The sequence below is a fragment of the Meriones unguiculatus genome, chromosome 14 (assembly GCF_030254825.1).
Source record: "Meriones unguiculatus strain TT.TT164.6M chromosome 14, Bangor_MerUng_6.1, whole genome shotgun sequence".
In the NCBI taxonomy this organism is placed as follows: domain Eukaryota; kingdom Metazoa; phylum Chordata; class Mammalia; order Rodentia; family Muridae; genus Meriones; species Meriones unguiculatus.
In genome coordinates this window covers 26,679,475-26,698,537 of record NC_083361.1, presented here as the reverse complement: position 1 = coordinate 26,698,537, position 19,063 = coordinate 26,679,475, and the positions used below count along the sequence as shown (strand labels likewise).

At 35.5% G+C, this 19,063-nt stretch overlaps 1 protein-coding gene across 7 annotated transcripts in view; it reads right to left on the bottom strand.

Annotated features, from left to right (window-relative positions):
• The window catches only part of Btbd10 (BTB domain containing 10), a 56,221-nt gene that overhangs the window by 4,478 nt on the left and 32,680 nt on the right, over positions 1-19,063 (bottom strand). For 6 of the 7 annotated variants that reach the window (XM_060367012.1, XM_060367011.1, XM_060367014.1 and 3 more), the window contains 6 exons: positions 11,839-12,035; positions 9,158-9,443; positions 6,398-6,500; positions 5,424-5,544; positions 4,317-4,514; positions 1,885-1,995 (listed from right to left, as the gene is read on the bottom strand). In XM_060367012.1, coding sequence (XP_060222995.1) covers positions 1,885-1,995; positions 4,317-4,514; positions 5,424-5,544; positions 6,398-6,500; positions 9,158-9,443; positions 11,839-12,035 — 1,016 coding nt within the window. The other variant, XM_060367016.1, reaches the window with a different exon arrangement.

Here is a 19,063-nt window from a genome sequence, read left to right as displayed (position 1 = left end):
AGAAATACTCTTCTAGCCTTACACTTATCATCCCTTCTCACATACTCACATCCCCCCTAATCCTCCCCATGTCTTAGACACCAACTCAGTCCAGCACAATCAACCCTCAAAAAAAAAAAATAAAAATAAAAAAAATAAAAATAAAAATCAGATTTCTTCTAAGAGCCTTGGAATTGGGATGAGGTGACAAAAAGGTCAACACTCCTAGAATTGAGGCTATTTTGTTTACTTTCTTCTCTTTTTGTGTGCTACAATGCTTCTAGCTTACTTTTCCAAGAAGAAAAAAATTTACAGACTTGATGGAAAAGTTGAAGTTATACAAATCAGTTATAAGAAAAAGATGCTTCAGAATCTAGAAGCAGTTATTGAAATAAATGTAGGAGAATAATTACTGTCTAACCAAAGTCAAGATTAACTTATCTAAATCTGTAATTTGTCTGGACAAATACAAATACTGTTAAAGGGAAACTTTAACAGCTTTCTTTTCCTCTTACGCAGAAATAGTGTAATCAAGCAGATTTGACTGAGAAAAACTCTAAGAATCAAAGAATTAAAAAAATGTTTTCATTTCTTAATGAGATTACTCATTCAAGTAAGATTTGTCCACTAGTTTTTATAACTAGGTAATGTTCTGTGGGAAAGTGCAAAATGACACAGGCAAGCACTGGTGAGAGTCTACTGTCCTTCATAGAAGTCCTGTTTTGGACACTCTTTTTATATGTCTGACAACCTAGTCCTGTGATCCTTCAACACCTCAACTAGGTCCTTAGCTAGCAAAATTATGTTCACTATCATTAGCTCAAACACAGACTGAGAACTTTACTTGTTGGTTCTGTTTTAGGTGTTTTTCTTGTGTTACCTCAACTCATCTTTAACAGACATTTAAAGTATTTATTAATGTTCCCAATTCCAGAAAAAAGATACTGGTTTAAGTGCTGTGCCCAATGCACAATTAATCCCTAAGTAACCTGGCTCCAGAAGCTTTACTCTTTACATGCATGAAGGATATTTGATAGTGGTTTTGTTGTTTGTTTGTTTGTTTGTTTGAAAATAATTTAATTTATAAGTGCTCTATCTTCATGTACACCTGATGCCAGAAGAGGGCATCAGATCATATTATAGATGGCTGTGAGCCAGCACATGGATGTTGGGAATTGAATTCAGGACCTTTGGGAGAGCAAGACAATGCTGTTAACTGCTAAGCCATCTTTCTAGCTCTGTTTCTTTTAAGACAAAGAGTCTCACTATGTAGCCCTGGCTGTCCCAGAATTCACTCTTTAGACCAGGCTGGTCTCAAAGTCACAGAGATCAGCCTGCCTCTGCCTCCCAAGTAATGAGATTAAAGCTGTGTGCCACTAGAACTGGCAGATATTTGGTATTTTAAAACAAAAGACACATCTGTCAAGGCTATCTAAGATTATATATGCATTTAAGAGATGGAAACAAGCTGTGCAACTGTATGTAAATTGAATACTAGCATACAGTGAGCCAAGTACTGCTTCTAAATGCATTTTCAAAAGGTGCTTTTAACATATATTAGGCCTCAAAGATCACCACTAAGCAAACAGCCCTGTCAACTTTATGGGAATGCACACATGTGAGGCAACAAATGCCATGTGGGTTTGCTTATGAATCATAGCATGCCATGGGAGGGTAAAAAAAGAAAATTACATTTCTGTATCAATAGGGAATCTAATGAAATACATACTAATTCTTAATGGCTTTCATGCCTTCTCAGAAGAAAGCCTGTCTCTCTCATTTAATGTTTACCCCATCATCATCCAGTAACTACTGGGAGTGCTCCCCTCCAGCAAATTATTTAAGCTTACAGAAGCAGATCCACTAAAAAAAAATTTTTAAGAAAATGAATTAAAAACATCTTACCTTCTATTCCCAATCTAATCTTCTTAAGACCCCTCTCCTTCAAAACTGATTTGGCCACATCTCTGTTTTCAATGTACTTGAAAAATCTATATAATTTTGTGCTATAAATAACTGGAATCAAAAAGACAAAAATATTTCACATTAACATCAAAGTACTTAAGAAATTAACTTGAATTTACCTTGATCATCAAAGGGACCTGGCATCCCTAAAAGCCTAAATAATGGATGCACTAATGCCAAAGGAAGACTAGCCAACATGACAGGACAATATTCAGTACAGTTAATGTAGAAGCAAATGTCTACTTAAGTGGTAACAAAAAAAGCTTTGATAACCAGTCAGGTAACCCAATCCACAGGAAGGAGCTCTTTCTCAAAGACATACATCCGCTTACTGGAATTTTCAGTAAGGCAACCAAAAGATACTGATTACACACTATTATCAAGCAGGCAGAGTGAAGAACTTTACTAAGATACCTACATGGCCTAGTCTGGAGGTGAGGAAACTGCTTTTTCAAAGAGCACTACACATTTTACGCTTCATGGATCGAGCGAGCAACTATTAATAATTTCCCCAAAGGCAAAGCCCCTCCCCACAAACTGTTTTCCATTCAGGCAAAGAGCCCCATTTAATACTGATGTTAAAAATGGCAGATCCGAGCATGTTCTGCCTAGGTTAGTCTGTTTAGAGCAAACTGGCTTTGCAGAGGGCAGACAGTCCACTGACAACATGTTGAGTCTTCCAAACGTGCTGGGAACTTCAGGGAGTTAGACTGGTGGGACTTCCTCGCCTCCTCTTTTTCTGGTGGAGTTACCGCCCTTAAAAGGTGAACTGCAAGGTTTTGTCAAAAAAAGAAAAACACACTCACAAACCAAACATGCTGGTTTAAGAGTCAATAAAGGAAAATATGTATACAAATTTTTAAGACCCCTCTACCCATGGGATCAATCTGTTCTTATTACTAAAGCTTTGAGACTACTGATATTCTAAGATTTTTCTTTATTATTTATTTATTTTGACGATTCAGAAGAGAGTCACACTTAGAAAATCAGTCTGGCTGAAAAAGCTATCTCTGCATCCTTCTTGAATGCATCTTCTTTGGGCTGGAACAGCTTGAAACAAAACAAATCCATTTAGATCAACTGAGTCAAGAGAGCTTTTGTTCCTTTTAAGCTATAAACTCAACATTAAAAAAACAAGAAACTGAAATGAAATGTCAACAGGGAAAGAGGAAAAGTTGATCTGACTTTAATTTTGTCAGCACTGCAATGTCACCTTTCCTGTAATTGCATCTCCTCTCTTGGAGCTGAACCTATCGAAAGCTAACATATACATAAGCTCTTTTTTAACAAAAAAAATAATTTAGTATGTTTATTCTAAGTTCTGGTACCTTTCTGTTTTTCCTGTTTTGTCCAACTTTTTTATTCTATGTAACTGAGAAAATTTGTCAGAAAAAAGCCAAAGACTGAGGAAACAGCAATGAAGATTATCTTTACAAAACACTCACAGCACTAGGTGTGGATATGATCAGAATACATTGTATGAAAGTCTTAAAGAATTAATAAATATTTTAAAAGAGAATTGCAACATTCACATAAGTTCATCATGTAAGAGAAAACCTGTCTGCTCTGGAAAGTGCTACCACAACATGTCTGAGAAAAACCTGAAAACCCAAGTTGGCAAAGTGACTGTTTGGGAGTGTTTGTTTAGTTTTTTGAAAACGACTCATAAAATGAAAAAAGAAAGAGAGAGAGAGAGATTAGAGTTTTCATAGTTTTTGTATTCCTAAAGCTTTTACTTAAACTCAATGTAGTACTAACCCTTACCAGATTAACAGCTAGATCGTAAAACAAAAGGCTGCTAGGTCACCTATGACACTGCTTAAAAATGCTTGTATTGGGTTAATAAAGACAACATAACAACTTTCCTAATAAAAACAAAACAATCCTAATCACAATGTTTAGAAGTGAAAAAAGAACTCACTGCTGCTCCAGATAGGCTAGTCTGGTCAGAAACAACTGGAGAACTATAGTTTGTTCAATAATCTTTTGGAAGGGCTACTATCAGGAACACAAATGATTTTAAAAAGAAATCTTGGAACTTCAAAGTTAACTCCAGTCAACAAAATGCAAACAGTTTCTGCGCATGACAGGCAGGGGTGGGCACACTTTTTCTGCACAGGCCCAAACAATGAATACTCTGGGCTTTGCTAGCCATGCAATCTCTGTTGCAACTACTCAATTCTGCCATCATAGCGCCAAAGCAGCCATAGTCAATACAAAAACTTTGTCTATAAAACAGGCAATGGGCTGACTTTAACCCAGAGCTAGTTTGGTTCCTGGTATATGAAAAGAATCTGTCTTTTGATTACTATTAGAAGATAGAGATAATCCATAAAATGAACCAGGAAACCAAAGCATGCCAAAATACTTACTTTGTGAATATTCCTCTCCCATCTGTGGTGGATACTCCTCATCCCAATCAACTACATCATCATCTGTAAGCACCACGATATGGCACTCTCGTTCCCCACTCTGGGCACTTGCTACCATGAGAGGGAGGATCATTTCTTCCAGATAAAATTCAAATTGTCTACGAGCACCATCATTTGATAACTCATGCATAAGGGCACCTGAAATGAAACCCACAAAAATATCTTGACTGTTTTGGATGTTTGTTGAAAGCAAAATCAAAGAATAAATAAACAGAACACCAGTATCGATTTTAGAAGTATAGATTGATATGTAGGTAATTCTTTAGTTATCACACTTTACCTAAAAAGAGTTCATATGGAAAGTCAGGGAAAAAAAAAAAAGGACAACAGTAAAAAGAAGCTACATTTGATATGTGAAGGAGCAAGAAAGAGAATGACAGGCAGAAAAGCAAAGAAGGATGTTTTAAGAACCAGAGGAGGCATTAACAGAGGTGCTCAGGTAACTTAGCAATGACACCTAATGCCAGAGTTACCAAGAAATTAATAGTGTTCATAATTTTCTAGTTAGCTCAATATTACAAGAAAAACAAAAACAAAGAATCTGCTAAGAGTGTACATGATGCATACAAAGAGGGCAGTTAAACACAATGGACAAATTCAGTAACTTTGTTTTAAAAAGACCCTGCCTCAAAAAAAAAAGGGGGGGGAGTGCACATACAACAGAGACGATCAACAAACTATGTCTGACGGACAGGAGAACTAAAAATCCCAGTATATCTTGTAATAATTATTTATATGTTACATAGTGCTCAAGACACTATCTCACAGAGATAAAAAAGATAAATTTTTAGATGATATGATCTAAAGAATGAAAATAAAGGCATACTTTAGGAAAAGTTAAGGTTCCCAAACTAGGATATATTAATAACAAATGCTACGGTAAACAACCGAAGAGAAAATCTGTATGAATTCACTGAAAACGGGTTAGAAAAGAAACGAAGCTCTCTAGAACTCTGCAGGACACTTCATAATTGAACGAGAAAACAGTTAAGTCCCTGTAAACAACACATGCAGGCTTCACAGCACTGTTACACAGCTCATACTTACTGAGATCTCGACATTTAATTGTACTGTATTCAAAAGAAATACAAAGGTAATCGCAAGCTTCTCGCAGCTCAGGAATAGATATGCCATCAGGACAGCGGATGATTCCTGTCTTATAGTAATCCTGGAGGAAAACATTAAGAAAAATGCATTAAGTACCAGAGCACAAGGTAGTCCAGATTCATTATCAAGACTGGGTTGGTAGCATTTTCAAAAGCAGTAGAACCCTGATTTTTCTTTTTCTTTCTTTCTTTTTTGTCTTTCAAGTCGGGGTTTCTCTCTGTAGTAGCCCTGGCTGTCCTGAAACTCTCTTTGTAGACCAGGCTGGCCTCGAACCCACAAGGATCTACGCGCTTCTGCCTCCTGAGTGCTGGGATTACAGGTGTCCACTTCCACTCTTGGCCACGTCCTGACATTTTGAAACCATGGAACAGTAGCAAAGTTACACGGGACCTCAGGACTACCTAACAATCTTTATAATTTCACTGACTAGAAATTGTATAAACATTCCTTGAAACCAAGTGTTAAGACTTCAAAGAAGAAAAAACAAAGAGCTAACAAGAACAACAGCAAAAAAAATCAGTAAGACAATGTTTAGATGTTCATAAATTTCCATAGCGCTGGGTTGGGTAATAAATCATGATTCAAGGAATCACATCTGACTAACTGACTGTAAGAGAATTAAGAGAAATAACACGACTTTAGAAATGTTAGAATGTAACACCTGAAAGAACTGCACACAGGGCTAAGAGATTAATCTTCATATCTTATCTTCCCAAGGCCATGAATTCACTTGTCTATATCATTTTATCTTTATGTACTTACACAAATATAAACTAAAGAGCATTTAAAGCAAATAATTACCTGTCTATCTCCAAATAAAGCTCTAAATACTTACTGAGAATGGATCTTATGCTTAAGCTATTAACACATACAAAAATCAAAACCAAAAACAAACAAAAAAACCATACACTCACCAAAATAGCTCGAAACACAGTAGAACCAATTCCCTCTGCCACCTCGTACTCGCCCTTCTCATTGGGACGTGTGAAATTGTGTTCCCGGCCTGATCCAAACATCCTACAATATTAAGTAATTAAAATGTATATCAGTAGGATACTTTAAAAAAGGGTATCAGTTTTACATATAGACATGACAATAATGTGTTCTTTAAGTATTATGCTATATCATTATTTTAATAATTATAAGAAATTTATTTTGGCAAACATTAAAAAGAGAGCATAAAAGATTTGATAGGGACAGTACTATGGTACTTATTACCTTTAAGCAACAATATCAACAGCTAAAGATGTTGCCCAGTAGTAGGGTACTTGCTTTACATGCTTAAGGACCTAGGTTCTACCTCCAGCACACACACAAAAATACTATCATCTGATCTAGGTACAGCAGCTCACACTTGTAACCCCATCACTCAGAGGACTGAGGCAGGAGCACTGCCACTGATTCAAAGCCAGCCGGCACTAAACAGGAAATTCTAGGCCACCCTGAAACTATACAGCAAGAACCTCGTCAACTTACTGGGCTCCCACCGCCAACAGTAATAAAAGTAAGCAAAACAATCATTCTACAGAAAGGATGACTTTTCTAGAAATCATGTCATGCATTATTTCTTAAAGACAAAAGGTGGGGGGATGTTTAATCTGTGCCCTTCCCATGAAATCATAAAGTTGTAGTATATCAACAAAATATACAGCTAGCTGTGTTGGAAAATCAAGATGATATAGGCAAGTTATGCTTTTTAACATTTCACAAATTCTAAATTTTGAGTTCTACTCAAAATTCTTAAGACTTGCATCCTAGAACTGAAACAGAGGATGAGCTGGACAAGGTGGTGCATTCCTTTAATCCTAGTACTTGGATCTGAGTTCAAGGCCAACCTGGTCTACATAGTGAGTTCCACAACAACCAGAGCTACACAGTGAGATCTTGTCTCAAAAACAAACAAACAAACAAACAAACAAACAAACACCTAAAACCAACCAACCAAACCAGGAACAGATGATGGAGAATGAAAGTTTAATTAAATGGCCAGGCATGGTGATACATGCCATTAGTCAAAGCATTCAGGAGGCAGGGGCAGGTGAATCTCTTGAGTTTGAGGCCAATCTGGTCTACAGAGAAAATTCCAGGACAGCTAGGGCTACACAGAGAACCCCTGTCTCTAAAAATCAAACAAGCAAACACAAGTAACACCCAGAAAAGTTTAATTAAATGTGTTAAAAAATAAAAAGCTCCTTGCCTTTATTTTAACCTAAAAAAAAATTAAAAAAAAAAAACACACACACAAGAATTTTATGATCTCAAGACATTATTGGCCCACTTAAAGAAATTTCTTTTGCAATGAAAAGTTTCAAACAGTGCTGAGAAATATTTTTAAGTTATTAATTAAAAATAGTTGAGCCTCTGAATTCAATGATATCACTATTCCCAAAGTAAACACAGTATTTTAAGTATTTTATCCAGTAGTTTATTCTTTTGTCACAACACAGAAATCCATGAAACAAAGCTTTTTTATTTTAGTTTCCAAAAAGAATGCCAAGTGATTTCCAGTTCCTATGAATATTAATTTTCCTCCCCAAAGATATGCTTTAGTCACTGCCTGAACAGAAGCTTTGAGTGAAAAGCATCAAGAATCAAATGTCATGCAATTTTCTCAAATTCTTGAACTTTTTACCAAAGGAACACTATTCTTTTCAGATCAATGTGAACACACACACACACACACACACACACACACACACACACACACAAACTTTAAAAACAGTTGAAATGAATTTCAAATACCTATTTTTTTTCAATTTTTATGTAAAAATTAAGTATAACAATGTCAAGTCAATAGCTTCCACCAATCATAAATGATAGTAAGAATACATATTCATGGAAATGCATATTTAAGTCTAATGTCACTAAGAGAACTCAAAATGTATAAAATACCAAGACACCAGCATTTATTCTGTACTGAGTCTTTTTCTTTTCCTCTACCCCTCCACCTTTCTAGAGCTCCTATAGCCATCACACACAAAAAGGGAATATACTTCAAGTTTTTGCCTCCTGTAAACATCTATTTCATTTTTACCCTCCATTTTAATTATAGACAAAAAATATTTACCCTGAAGTCTCTGACCCTTATTTTAGGCATGTTGAAAATCATTTCCACGCCATCTAAAATCCTGAGATTGTGATTCCCATTACTATGAACTACTAAAGATAACTACCAACTATACCGTATTTCCTACACTTTTCAAAGGCATAGCCTCACTCCCCACCTTAAATATTTACAATAAATTGACAAGTAAATATCTAACATCAAAATAACAATTCAAATTGACTTTACAGCTAATCAAACAATTTTCCTTTAAGCAAAGCTGACAGGTATCTTCCTATATCTGGTTTTAGAAACTCATTTGGGAAACATGTCAATGCTGAGATTCATCTGGTTAGACTCAATCTACCAGATCAATTTGCAAAGATGTCATTTGCTATTGCTACTGGTACTGCAAAAGATCATTAGAAATGAAACCAAGTTCAAGCTTCGCTCTAACCAAATTCTACTTGTATTAACATAGACAAATAATTTAACTTCAAAGTCCAGTTCTTTCATCTATAAAATAGGAATGTTTCATCCCTCTGTATAGCAGAAATTTTACTGTAAAATTTAATAACTACAAAAAAATGACTGTGAAAGGTGCTTTATAATAAACAGCAATGAAACAAACCTGCCCAACATTGTATTTGGCTGTGCAGTAAAAATGGATGGGTCCACAACAAATCTGGTGTTATCCACAATCAGTGTCACGCGCTCAGCTGTCCTCACACTCCGAGCCCCTTCTTTTGCATTCTCGTACACAAACACCATCTCCCCAGTTGTCTTACAGCTACCATCTGAGCTTGACTGACTGCTGTTCCGGCTGCTGTTCCCAGCACTGCTCATGGAACCATTTGGGGATGCTCTTTGAGGCCGAGGACTACTTGGACGAGATGAACTATGGTCTTTTTCACGTTCTGAAATAAAAATGTTAAGGTCATACAAATTTTCTTAAAAAGATTTGAAAACTGTACCTTCTAAAATATCTGATATAGGAAAGTTCTTTTAAATTGCAGAATTTTTCTATTTCAAGTAACTTTTCAACAAAGCCAAGAATAAAACCCAAAATATGAAAATGTTTTCTAAGACATTTTAGCTAATTGATGTTGCCAGATAGGCAAAGTTAAGGTAAATCTTATCATTCCACTGAAAAAAATGTAAAAGTCAAAATATTCTTACAAGTCAAATAAACAGATGTAAAAAATCAGTTCAACATTAACAAGAGTATCAGATTTTACAGAGCTGTTGGTTTCTTTTGGTTTTTGTTGTCAAAACAGGGCATTTCTACATGGTGCAGGCTGGTCTCAAACTCCTGATCCTCCCACCTTGGCCTTCAAGGTGCTACGATTACATGCTCCCATGCCTCAGCCTGAAACAACTATTTAAAACAGTCCTAATTACTAAAAAAGGCTAACATTATTCAGAACATGAAGTACAAAATGTAGAAATACAGCTGGGCCTGCTGGTACACGCCTTTAATCCCAGCACTTGGGAGGCAGAGGCAAGCAGATCTGTGTGAGTTCTACAAAGCAGAGTTCCAAGACAGCAAGGGCTGCAGAGAGAGAAACCGTGTCTCAAAACAAACGAACCAAATATGTAGAAACTCATTGTATTAATAGCATCACACGGAAATCAATAATTTTTCTCATAAAAAGAAGACCTGAAAAGAAAAAATTTAGTAGGGACAGCAAGAATTAAACAAACAATGCCCCACCCCTACAAAACTTTAATGACTACCAAAGAATTTAGCAACTAATGGTATACTGCTTTCTTTCTGTCTGTTTTAGACAGGGCCTCATGGAGACCAGGCTGGCCTCAAATTCACTATGCAGCTGGTAATGACCTTACTTTCCCCTTGTGCTAAGTTTACAGGCCTGTACCATTCTGCTCAGCTGATACATTTTCTTCACAGCCTTCTTTTGCAGAATAAAGCAATGATGCAAACTACAGACATATAATTCCCTATCATTTTTATAGGTAGAAAGCATGGTTAAATATTTTTTTTAGATGTTCTAATACCCTATACAAGGAAAATAAAAACCAGTATCTTATGGTAAGTTTTATTTAAAAATTGTATCACTAAAATTTAAAGGTGACCTAAAAATGTACCTCTGTCTCATTAGCTTTTGCCAAATTTCTTTATGACTCAAGCTACTTAGAACACACTGTGCAGCATGCTGATTTTATAATTAGGCTTGCTATAGCTATTCTGACACCCTCTTCCTTTAGCTCCTATTCCTACAAAGCTGGTAGTATCCCCAAAGCAAAATTTATTGCAGTGATAAAATAATTATATTCTGTTCTTCTTTCTCAGAGACTCAATGCTACATGGAAAAAACTATTAACTCTTTTTGCTACTTCTGTCCATATTTGGCTTATAAATATTAACATATCTTCAAGGACCTACTTAGTTCAATTTTTCTGCCTAATAAGACCTAACTTAAATTATCCTGATTTGCCACAAATTACCAGAAACTAGCAAATATAATTAGGTCAATTAGGGGAGGAGGCTTGCTGGAGTTTGAAAGGGCCTCACACATGCTAAACTAGTACTCTACCAGCAAGCTATATATTCCTTCAGCCTGAATGTGTTCCCCCACACACCGGAAGTGGAGTCTGAACTTAAGGCCATGTGCTGCTTAAGCACAGATGACCACAGAGCTATATACCAGTCTTAAATCAACATTTGTTATTTATGCCCTCCCTAGAGGGAAATTTTAAAATATCAACAGTTTCATACTGCTTAATACATTTATGCCAGACTGGTTCTTTGTAACACAGTGTGTTGTCCTGAGCTAATAATGCTCAAGTGTGAGTAAGAAGAAAGGAAAAGACCCAAGTTGCTAAGAGAGTAAAATGTTTCTCTTTTGTCTATTTTTATTATTAAACTTGGAAACCTGTCAAAATCAGAAAAAAAAAATCCTACAATGTTTATGCTTGATTAACAGTCAATGTTTGCATGATTAACCAGAGAACCCTTGCAATTACTTACCTTACTATTATTTTATAAGCCAGTTATAAATATATCTCAATAGATAAAAATTAACTTGAAAGTTTTCCCTTATATATCTGTATTACCACAGCTTCAAAGGCTTTTCATGTTACTTCTTTTATAAGACTGTGTCCAAACTTAAAATATACCATTGTTTGATTTAATAAGCTGTCTTTTTAAGAAAGAATCAAGATCAGCTGAAATACAAATAAATGAATTATAACAGAGAAGTGAACATTACTCAAGTGCTATGCGCAACTGAGCGTTATCACAACTGTGAAAGCCGACAGGAACGGGTGGGGTGAGATGAGCTTACATACCGACATGGTGCTGCCGTGTTGGTGAAGTCACATTTCGGATACAAGGAGTGAGCTGAGACTCTGCTCTCTCATGAGATGAATCTCGTGATCTGTCACTTGACCTTCGTCTATCTCTTGATCTCTCATGTCCCCCACTAGCACCATGCAGACTCATTTTGGTGTGGTCAACTCCTCCCTTAGCAACACGTGAGGCAGTGCTGATAGGTTAGAAAAGAAAATTAATCATACAAGTAGGGAAAAAAGATAGCTAAGTGCTTTAAATGAAAACATGCTTTAACATAGGACTGACACTTAAAATACAAAAAACCAACTGTTACTTTTTGATTCTGAAATCTGATTTACCTTGAACCTTTAGGTTTGATAAATTCTGGAGTAATGTGCTTATAAACATAACATTCAATGTAATTTATAAATAAATAAAAAAATTTAGAACCCAAAAGCTTAACTTCCTCTTTTGCTTTGCTTTACAGAGATGGAGTCTTGCTATAGAGACCCAGTCTCTCTAACCCCTACTGCTGGTGCTACAAGCATTCATTCACCACCGTGTACGGCATCAGTTGAGTTCTAAGATACAAGTATGCTTAGTAACACGAGTTACATAGGAATTTTAATTTTATTTGTAAGGGAAATCTTAGGTAGAGCACCAAATTCTAAAACACTAAAAAAATAAAATAATAAAAAATTGAGGTTTGGACAAAATACCTGGCAAGTCTCCAAACAAACCTGATCAACTCATTTAAGAACGTTTTACAAATGTATTATTACTATTTTAATTTCTGAAAAGTTCTTCTCTAAAAAAAACCCCAAATTTTACTTTATTTGCTGATTATAGAGAGAATTAAAAAATTTTATAAAATGATACAGACTAAATTCTACTGTGAGAAGTAACTGAGAACATTGTCCTTTAGCTAAAATAGTCTAAAAACAGAATTCACTCAGAATTCATATTAAGTATGCACACTACAGGGACAATGATGTGTTAAAAATGAAAACAGAGTGCTAAGATCTAGTATTAACACGTGTTCTTACCAGTTTAACGCCAATAAAAAAGAAGCCCTCTCCAAAGCTTACCCTTGTGGCAATAATACATTAATAATATATACATTGAGAAGTATAAATAATTCACTTCTAAATGTAAAATATGTTCATCACAAACATATAACTACTAAATGAGTGACAGATAACAAACACTTTATAATCTCAAAAGAAGACAAAGCCAGCAGATTAAAGTTAGGGGGCTGACAAGTCAGTTTAGTGAGTAAGGGTACTACTACTCATTGGCTGCCAATCCTGACAACCTGAGTTTGATCCCTGGTAGAAAGAGAGAGCCATGTCCTGTTCTCTCACCTCCACACAAAAATAATAAATAGGTAGATAAGCGTAATTAGAAAATTTTAGATTAGTAAGTCACAAGTTCCTAAAAAATATATAAAATTTTAATAATGAAAATGGAAATAAACAAGAGATTAACAATGAGATTATTACACAGGTACAGAAAACGCAACGGTAGTAACCACAGCCAGCCCCAAGACAATTTAGAAATGTAACATATTTGTATTTGTGACAGTTTAAAAAATATTATAGCATATTTTATGGTTTTATAGTAATAGGCTAAAATTTTCCTATAATAGTTACATAATATTTTTAATTTCTTAATATTGAGGTCCCCTATCTGTAAGATCTAAGTCCTAAGATTCTATTTACTTTCTACAGTTGATATCAGGAGTAACTCAAGTACAATAAACAGAAGGGTTAGCAAAGCACCTGCCACAATGCCCCTCTTAAATGGTAGTTGTTTATTTATAACCATGAGGACTGAAAAGTTCAGGCTTCCTAGTTTGTTTAGTTATAAATACTAGGCAACATGGTAGTAACACTGTAAGCTAAGCCTAGCTTTATTCTAATGACCTCTCTATACCACAGTTCGTTCTTAGAATGTAATCTTACAATCTTACAATTCCAAAGGCTGATTTAAATCCTTTAGTGACTCAAGGTCATCTTTTTGTTAGTTCATTAGCTATACTGCTTTTGTTATTTTTGCAGTCTGTTTTATTATGGAAATGAATCACTACCCTGTTATAACAGAGATTACAGGTACAGAAGATAAATCACACTTAGTTACATCTAGAGAAACAAAGGTAGTCTGTTAGCCATTATCAGTCATTTGTTTCTCATATGCCTTAAGAAGACAAGAATTTTCCACTCCCAGGTTCCTCTATGTGGGCCAGTTATATTCTTAGCACATAATCATTTTCTTCAAATAGAACCAAGTGACTCTACTACTGAAATAGGAATACCAGAATTTCTGGCTGATTTCTGAAGTAGAAAAAGTACATATTAATAGAAGGATCATATATGGGGTGAGTAAAACCTCTATTCTCACTGATAAGTTTAAATCATTTTGAACCACAAGAAAGCAAATTTCCTAAATGTGACCGAAGTAATTTAATAGACTGTCCAGTCACAACTCTGGCTAAGGCAAACACAGGCTAAATGTTTAGTTTGAATAAGGGCCAAGCAGACTAATTAATTGAAAAAATGTTTTCATAAGATATTTTAGTTAAAAATAAATAGATAACAAATTAGACACTGCTAAGTGTTCTACTGAAATATTGCCTTCATTTCTAAACTGCTCAATTTTAAATAAATGCAAACACTCTCATTATATACAACCATTTTCTTCTTTATAAGCCAAATAGGATGTATGCTGAATCAGCCTTCAAAAATCAGATGTTATGAAAGGATGATTATGTTCTCTTCTTTTTGATTAAATAATTTTAAATCAGGAAAATACTCTAAAGACAAAACAGTATGAGCAAAATAGCAAGGTCAAGCAAGTTCAAGCTCTGCTTCAGGAAACATTTAAAAGAATGCACAGTGTGTGAGCTGACACAGGCAAGAAAAAGCAGCTCATTCCCAGCACCAGCCTCAAGACAAGACAGCAGCAGGACTGTAGTTATTCCCCTGTCCAAACAGCCCCATAAAACAGTCTAAGAAGCAATATAGACAGAGCTTGAGTATGGCATGGATGGAATCCATAAAGAAAGAGTGAAAAAAAATATGAAAGAAAAGTATCTAGACTTCTCCCAAACTTGATGAAGATTACAAAGCTGCAAATATAATAAGTACAATAAGTTGCCCAGACACTTTGAAGAAGAAAAGTAGGTTCCTGTTGGTCTAAAACAAAACTATCTTTCAAAAACAAAAAGAGAATACTGACATTTTAAGATAAAAAGGCAAATTTATCATGAGTATGCCTATTCAAAAGACAAAAGGAAATAATTCTGGTAAAAGAAAAAAAAATAATGCCAAGTAACAATGCGTATCTACACAAGGAATGAGGGATCCTGAAAAGAGTAACTGCACTGTAAAAATATAATTTTTCTTACTGTTTTAATCTTTTTAAATGATTAACTTAAGCAATAATTATAACAATATGACAGATGGCTTATAACATATATATATATATGAGTAGAACAGAACAAAATTTGGGAAGGAAGGAATGATTGCACACTGCTGTGAGGCCTTTATACTACTTAAGAAGTGGCATACCACTGGAAGGTAGGTTAAAGACAGTATAGTCTAAATGATAAAGCAACCATTCACACACTAAAAAAGGCTTTTAGTTAAAATATTAAAAACTGAAGTAAAATGAAACCACACACGTGCATGAGTGTGTGCACATACAAACTTAACGAGTTGTGGCTAGAACAGCAGCCCAGAGGGTACACTTGTTCTGCTGTGCAAGCATGGGGACCTAAGTTTTGACCCCCAGCACCCATGGAAAAGGCAAGCACAGCAATATCTCTGCAACAACAGAGGATGGAAGAGTTAGATCTCAAAGGTCTCTGGATTATCAGGTTCAGTGAAGAGATCTGTTTCAAAAAAACAAGACAGAGGATAGAGCAAGAGAGTCAACATCAATCTGGCCTCTATATACCTGAGTGAGCACACAGAAACAAATGCACACACACGCACACACAACCAGTTGATCCAAAAGATATGAAAAAAAAAATGAGAAGAGGAAAAAAGAGAACAGAAAATAATAGAAGATTGCAGACTTAATCTTATACAAATTACCTAAGCCACTTAAATAAAAATGATCTATACCATAAAAGACGGGATACAAAAGCCAAACCTAACTATGCTGCCTAGAAGAAACACTTTAAATATGAAGCGAGAGATTCAATATGAAAGAATGAAGAAAGGCACTGTGCTAGCATCACTACAATGAAGACAATAGTGGTCGCTGTAACAACAAAGCAGAGCTCAAAAATTAAGTTCTTTTATAAGGAAAAGGGTAAATTCATTTAGAACTCAAATGTTTTTCTGCCTCACAACTAGATTCAAATTACACAAAGCAAAAACTGATAAAAGAAGAAACAGCTAACATCACAATTATTAGAAAGTTGTAACACCCTTGCAATATTTATACATTTAAGAACTTGATAACATCTGTATTATGGGACTTAGGACTAAGCTCAGAGCCCCATGTCTAAGTGTACACGTCACCTCTGAGCTATACTCAACTCTACTCCAGCATTTATAAAGGAAGCAGATAAAAATCAATTAATGAGATTTTATAATACTATCAGCTGATTTGAACCGACATATAGAACATCTAACAGAACAGGAGGAAAATTATCCTTTTTATGTTCACACAAACATTTACAATAACAAATGATATCCTAGGCAATAAAATAAAGCTCAATAAACTTAAAAGAAGTTAATCATACAAAGTATTTTTTGACTACAACAGAATGAAAATTAAAAATATCTGAAAAATGACATAAACACTTATCTAAAAGAAGAATAAAGATTTTAAAATTCAAAGAAACTAAAGATTTTAAAACACAAAGAAACTAAAAATCACCCAATATGTGAAAAGTCTGTGCTATGGCATGATAGTACAGTAAGCAGCACTTGGGGAGCCAGTTTCAACAATGACTCTCTATAGCAGTGGTTCTCAACCTGTGAGTCACAGCAGAGCAGAATGAAAATCAATTTAATTAGAAAACAGCAGGATAATCCAAAAAACCAGTGAAGTAAAAACTCCAAAATCTACTAAAATTCAAAAAGTTAATAATTAAAAAAATATAATTCCATTTAACAACTTGAGAAAATTACAGATTCAAACCTACCACAGTTGACTCCAGACTGTAGGTACACCTAACAGCTCCATATACATTCTTTCAAAACAAAACAAAAACAATAATAACAACAACAAAAACAAAACAAAACAAAAAACCTCCAGCTCCAGATGGCTCCACTGGTGAACATTTCCAACAGAAATTATACTAACCCTATGCAGCTCTCCCATAAAACTGAAAAGACAAAACTTCCCAACTCATTCTGTGAGGTCAGCATTAACCAAACAAAACCAAAAGGTATCTCAAAACAAACAAATCTTACAGCAGACAAATATTCTAAGAGGTCTGGATAATTACAGCAATATGACGTAAAGATCTAATACTATCGCCTAAATGCAATTCATCTTAAAATGCAAGACTGGTTAAATAACCCTATCAGTTAATGAAGAAATAACATGTATCCTCACTATATAAGAAAATGCGCCAGGCATTGGTGCCTCACTCCTTAAACCCAGCCCTTGGGAGGCAATTTCTGGGTTGGAGGCCAGGCTGGTCCAAAGAGTGAGTTCTGGGACAGCCAGGGCTATACAGAGAAACCTTGTCTCAAAAAAAACAAAAGTACATTTGGTAAAATTCAAATTTAAATCTTGATTTAAATCTAAAATCCAATGCAAAACCTCAGCAGTTCATCAAGCAGATAAAGCGGTTCTTTATGATCCATCATATTCAAAAGAAACAGAAAATCAAGGGCCTCTACTCTTGGTGTGCTGCAGTTATAAAGGGCTGTAGTCTAGATCTTCGTGTGTCCCAAAGGTCTGCATGTTGAAGGCTTGGTCACTGGCCTGTGTGTGAGTGAGTCTGTGTGTGTAGTGGGGGTTGCTAGTTTAAGACAGTATTAAGAGCATACTTGTGGGGCTGGAGAGATGGCTCAGCGGTTAAGAGCACTATCTGCTCTTCCAAAGGTCATGAGTTCAATTCCCAGCGACCACATGGTGGCTCACAACCATCTATAATGTGAACTAATTCCCTCTTCTGGCAGATGTAAATGCAGACAGAACACTCATATACATAAAAAAGAGAGCATACTGGAGATCTGCCCCTGAAGGACATTTTGGAACCCTGGCTCCTCCTTTTCTTTTGAGCACCATGAGGTAAGCAGCCTCTCACTGTGTTTTATGTAAACATGCTATGCTGCCACACCAACACAACAGGGCCTGGCAGCATGACTGAACCTCTGAAACTGTGAGCCAAAGCCATGTTCTCTTTGGAAACTTACTATCTCAGGTTAAAAAAAAGAAAACACAAAACATTTAGATTGGTACAGCTGTAAACTGCCCTTTATCCTCAAGACTACATCATCAATATCTGTAGTAGATCCTACTACAAGTGCTATCACAACTGAATGACTTTAACATGGGTGAAAATACTAGATCTCCATTGGAAAAATCCATTCTATTCGTGTATACAAGAACAAGCATTCTTAAATTAAAAAATTTTTAAAGCAATTTACAGTAACATTCAAAACCTGACATACTTTCAAGAACCAGAAGACTTAACAGTGTCAGTGTTATTTCTCTATATGCAGATTCTTGCATACAGCTATACAGTTCAGTCTCAGAAACCAAAAGCATTTATCTCAACAATGAGATTAAAAACAGCTATGCCAGGAGCCAAACCTATCTACAGAAGCCAAAGCCAAAGCCAAAGCTATCTACTGAAGACAAAGGTATCTACGGAAGCCAAAGTCAATTAGTGAGCCAAGGTTATCTACGGAAGCCAAAGTCAAAGCTATCTAGTGGAGACAAAGGTAGTTACTGAAGCCAAAGCCAAGTAGAGAGCAAAGGTCATTTAGTGGAGCTATGTAGTGAAAGAGTTATCTAGACCCTAAATCATGGGTGATAGATTGTGAGGACATCCTTTGTTAGAGCATCCATAAGATAACTTAAGAGAACACCCTTATGGTATCTTGCAGGTACAATATTTAACCCATGAAAGCACTCTTCCTATTTCCTGCAGCAGTAGATTAACCTTCCCCCTTTCCTGCCTTCTCCCTATAAGTTGGGTAAAAAATTCTAATAAACGGAAGCCTTGATCAGATGAACAGACTTGGCTTTCAATTCTTGCGTCTCTTGTGC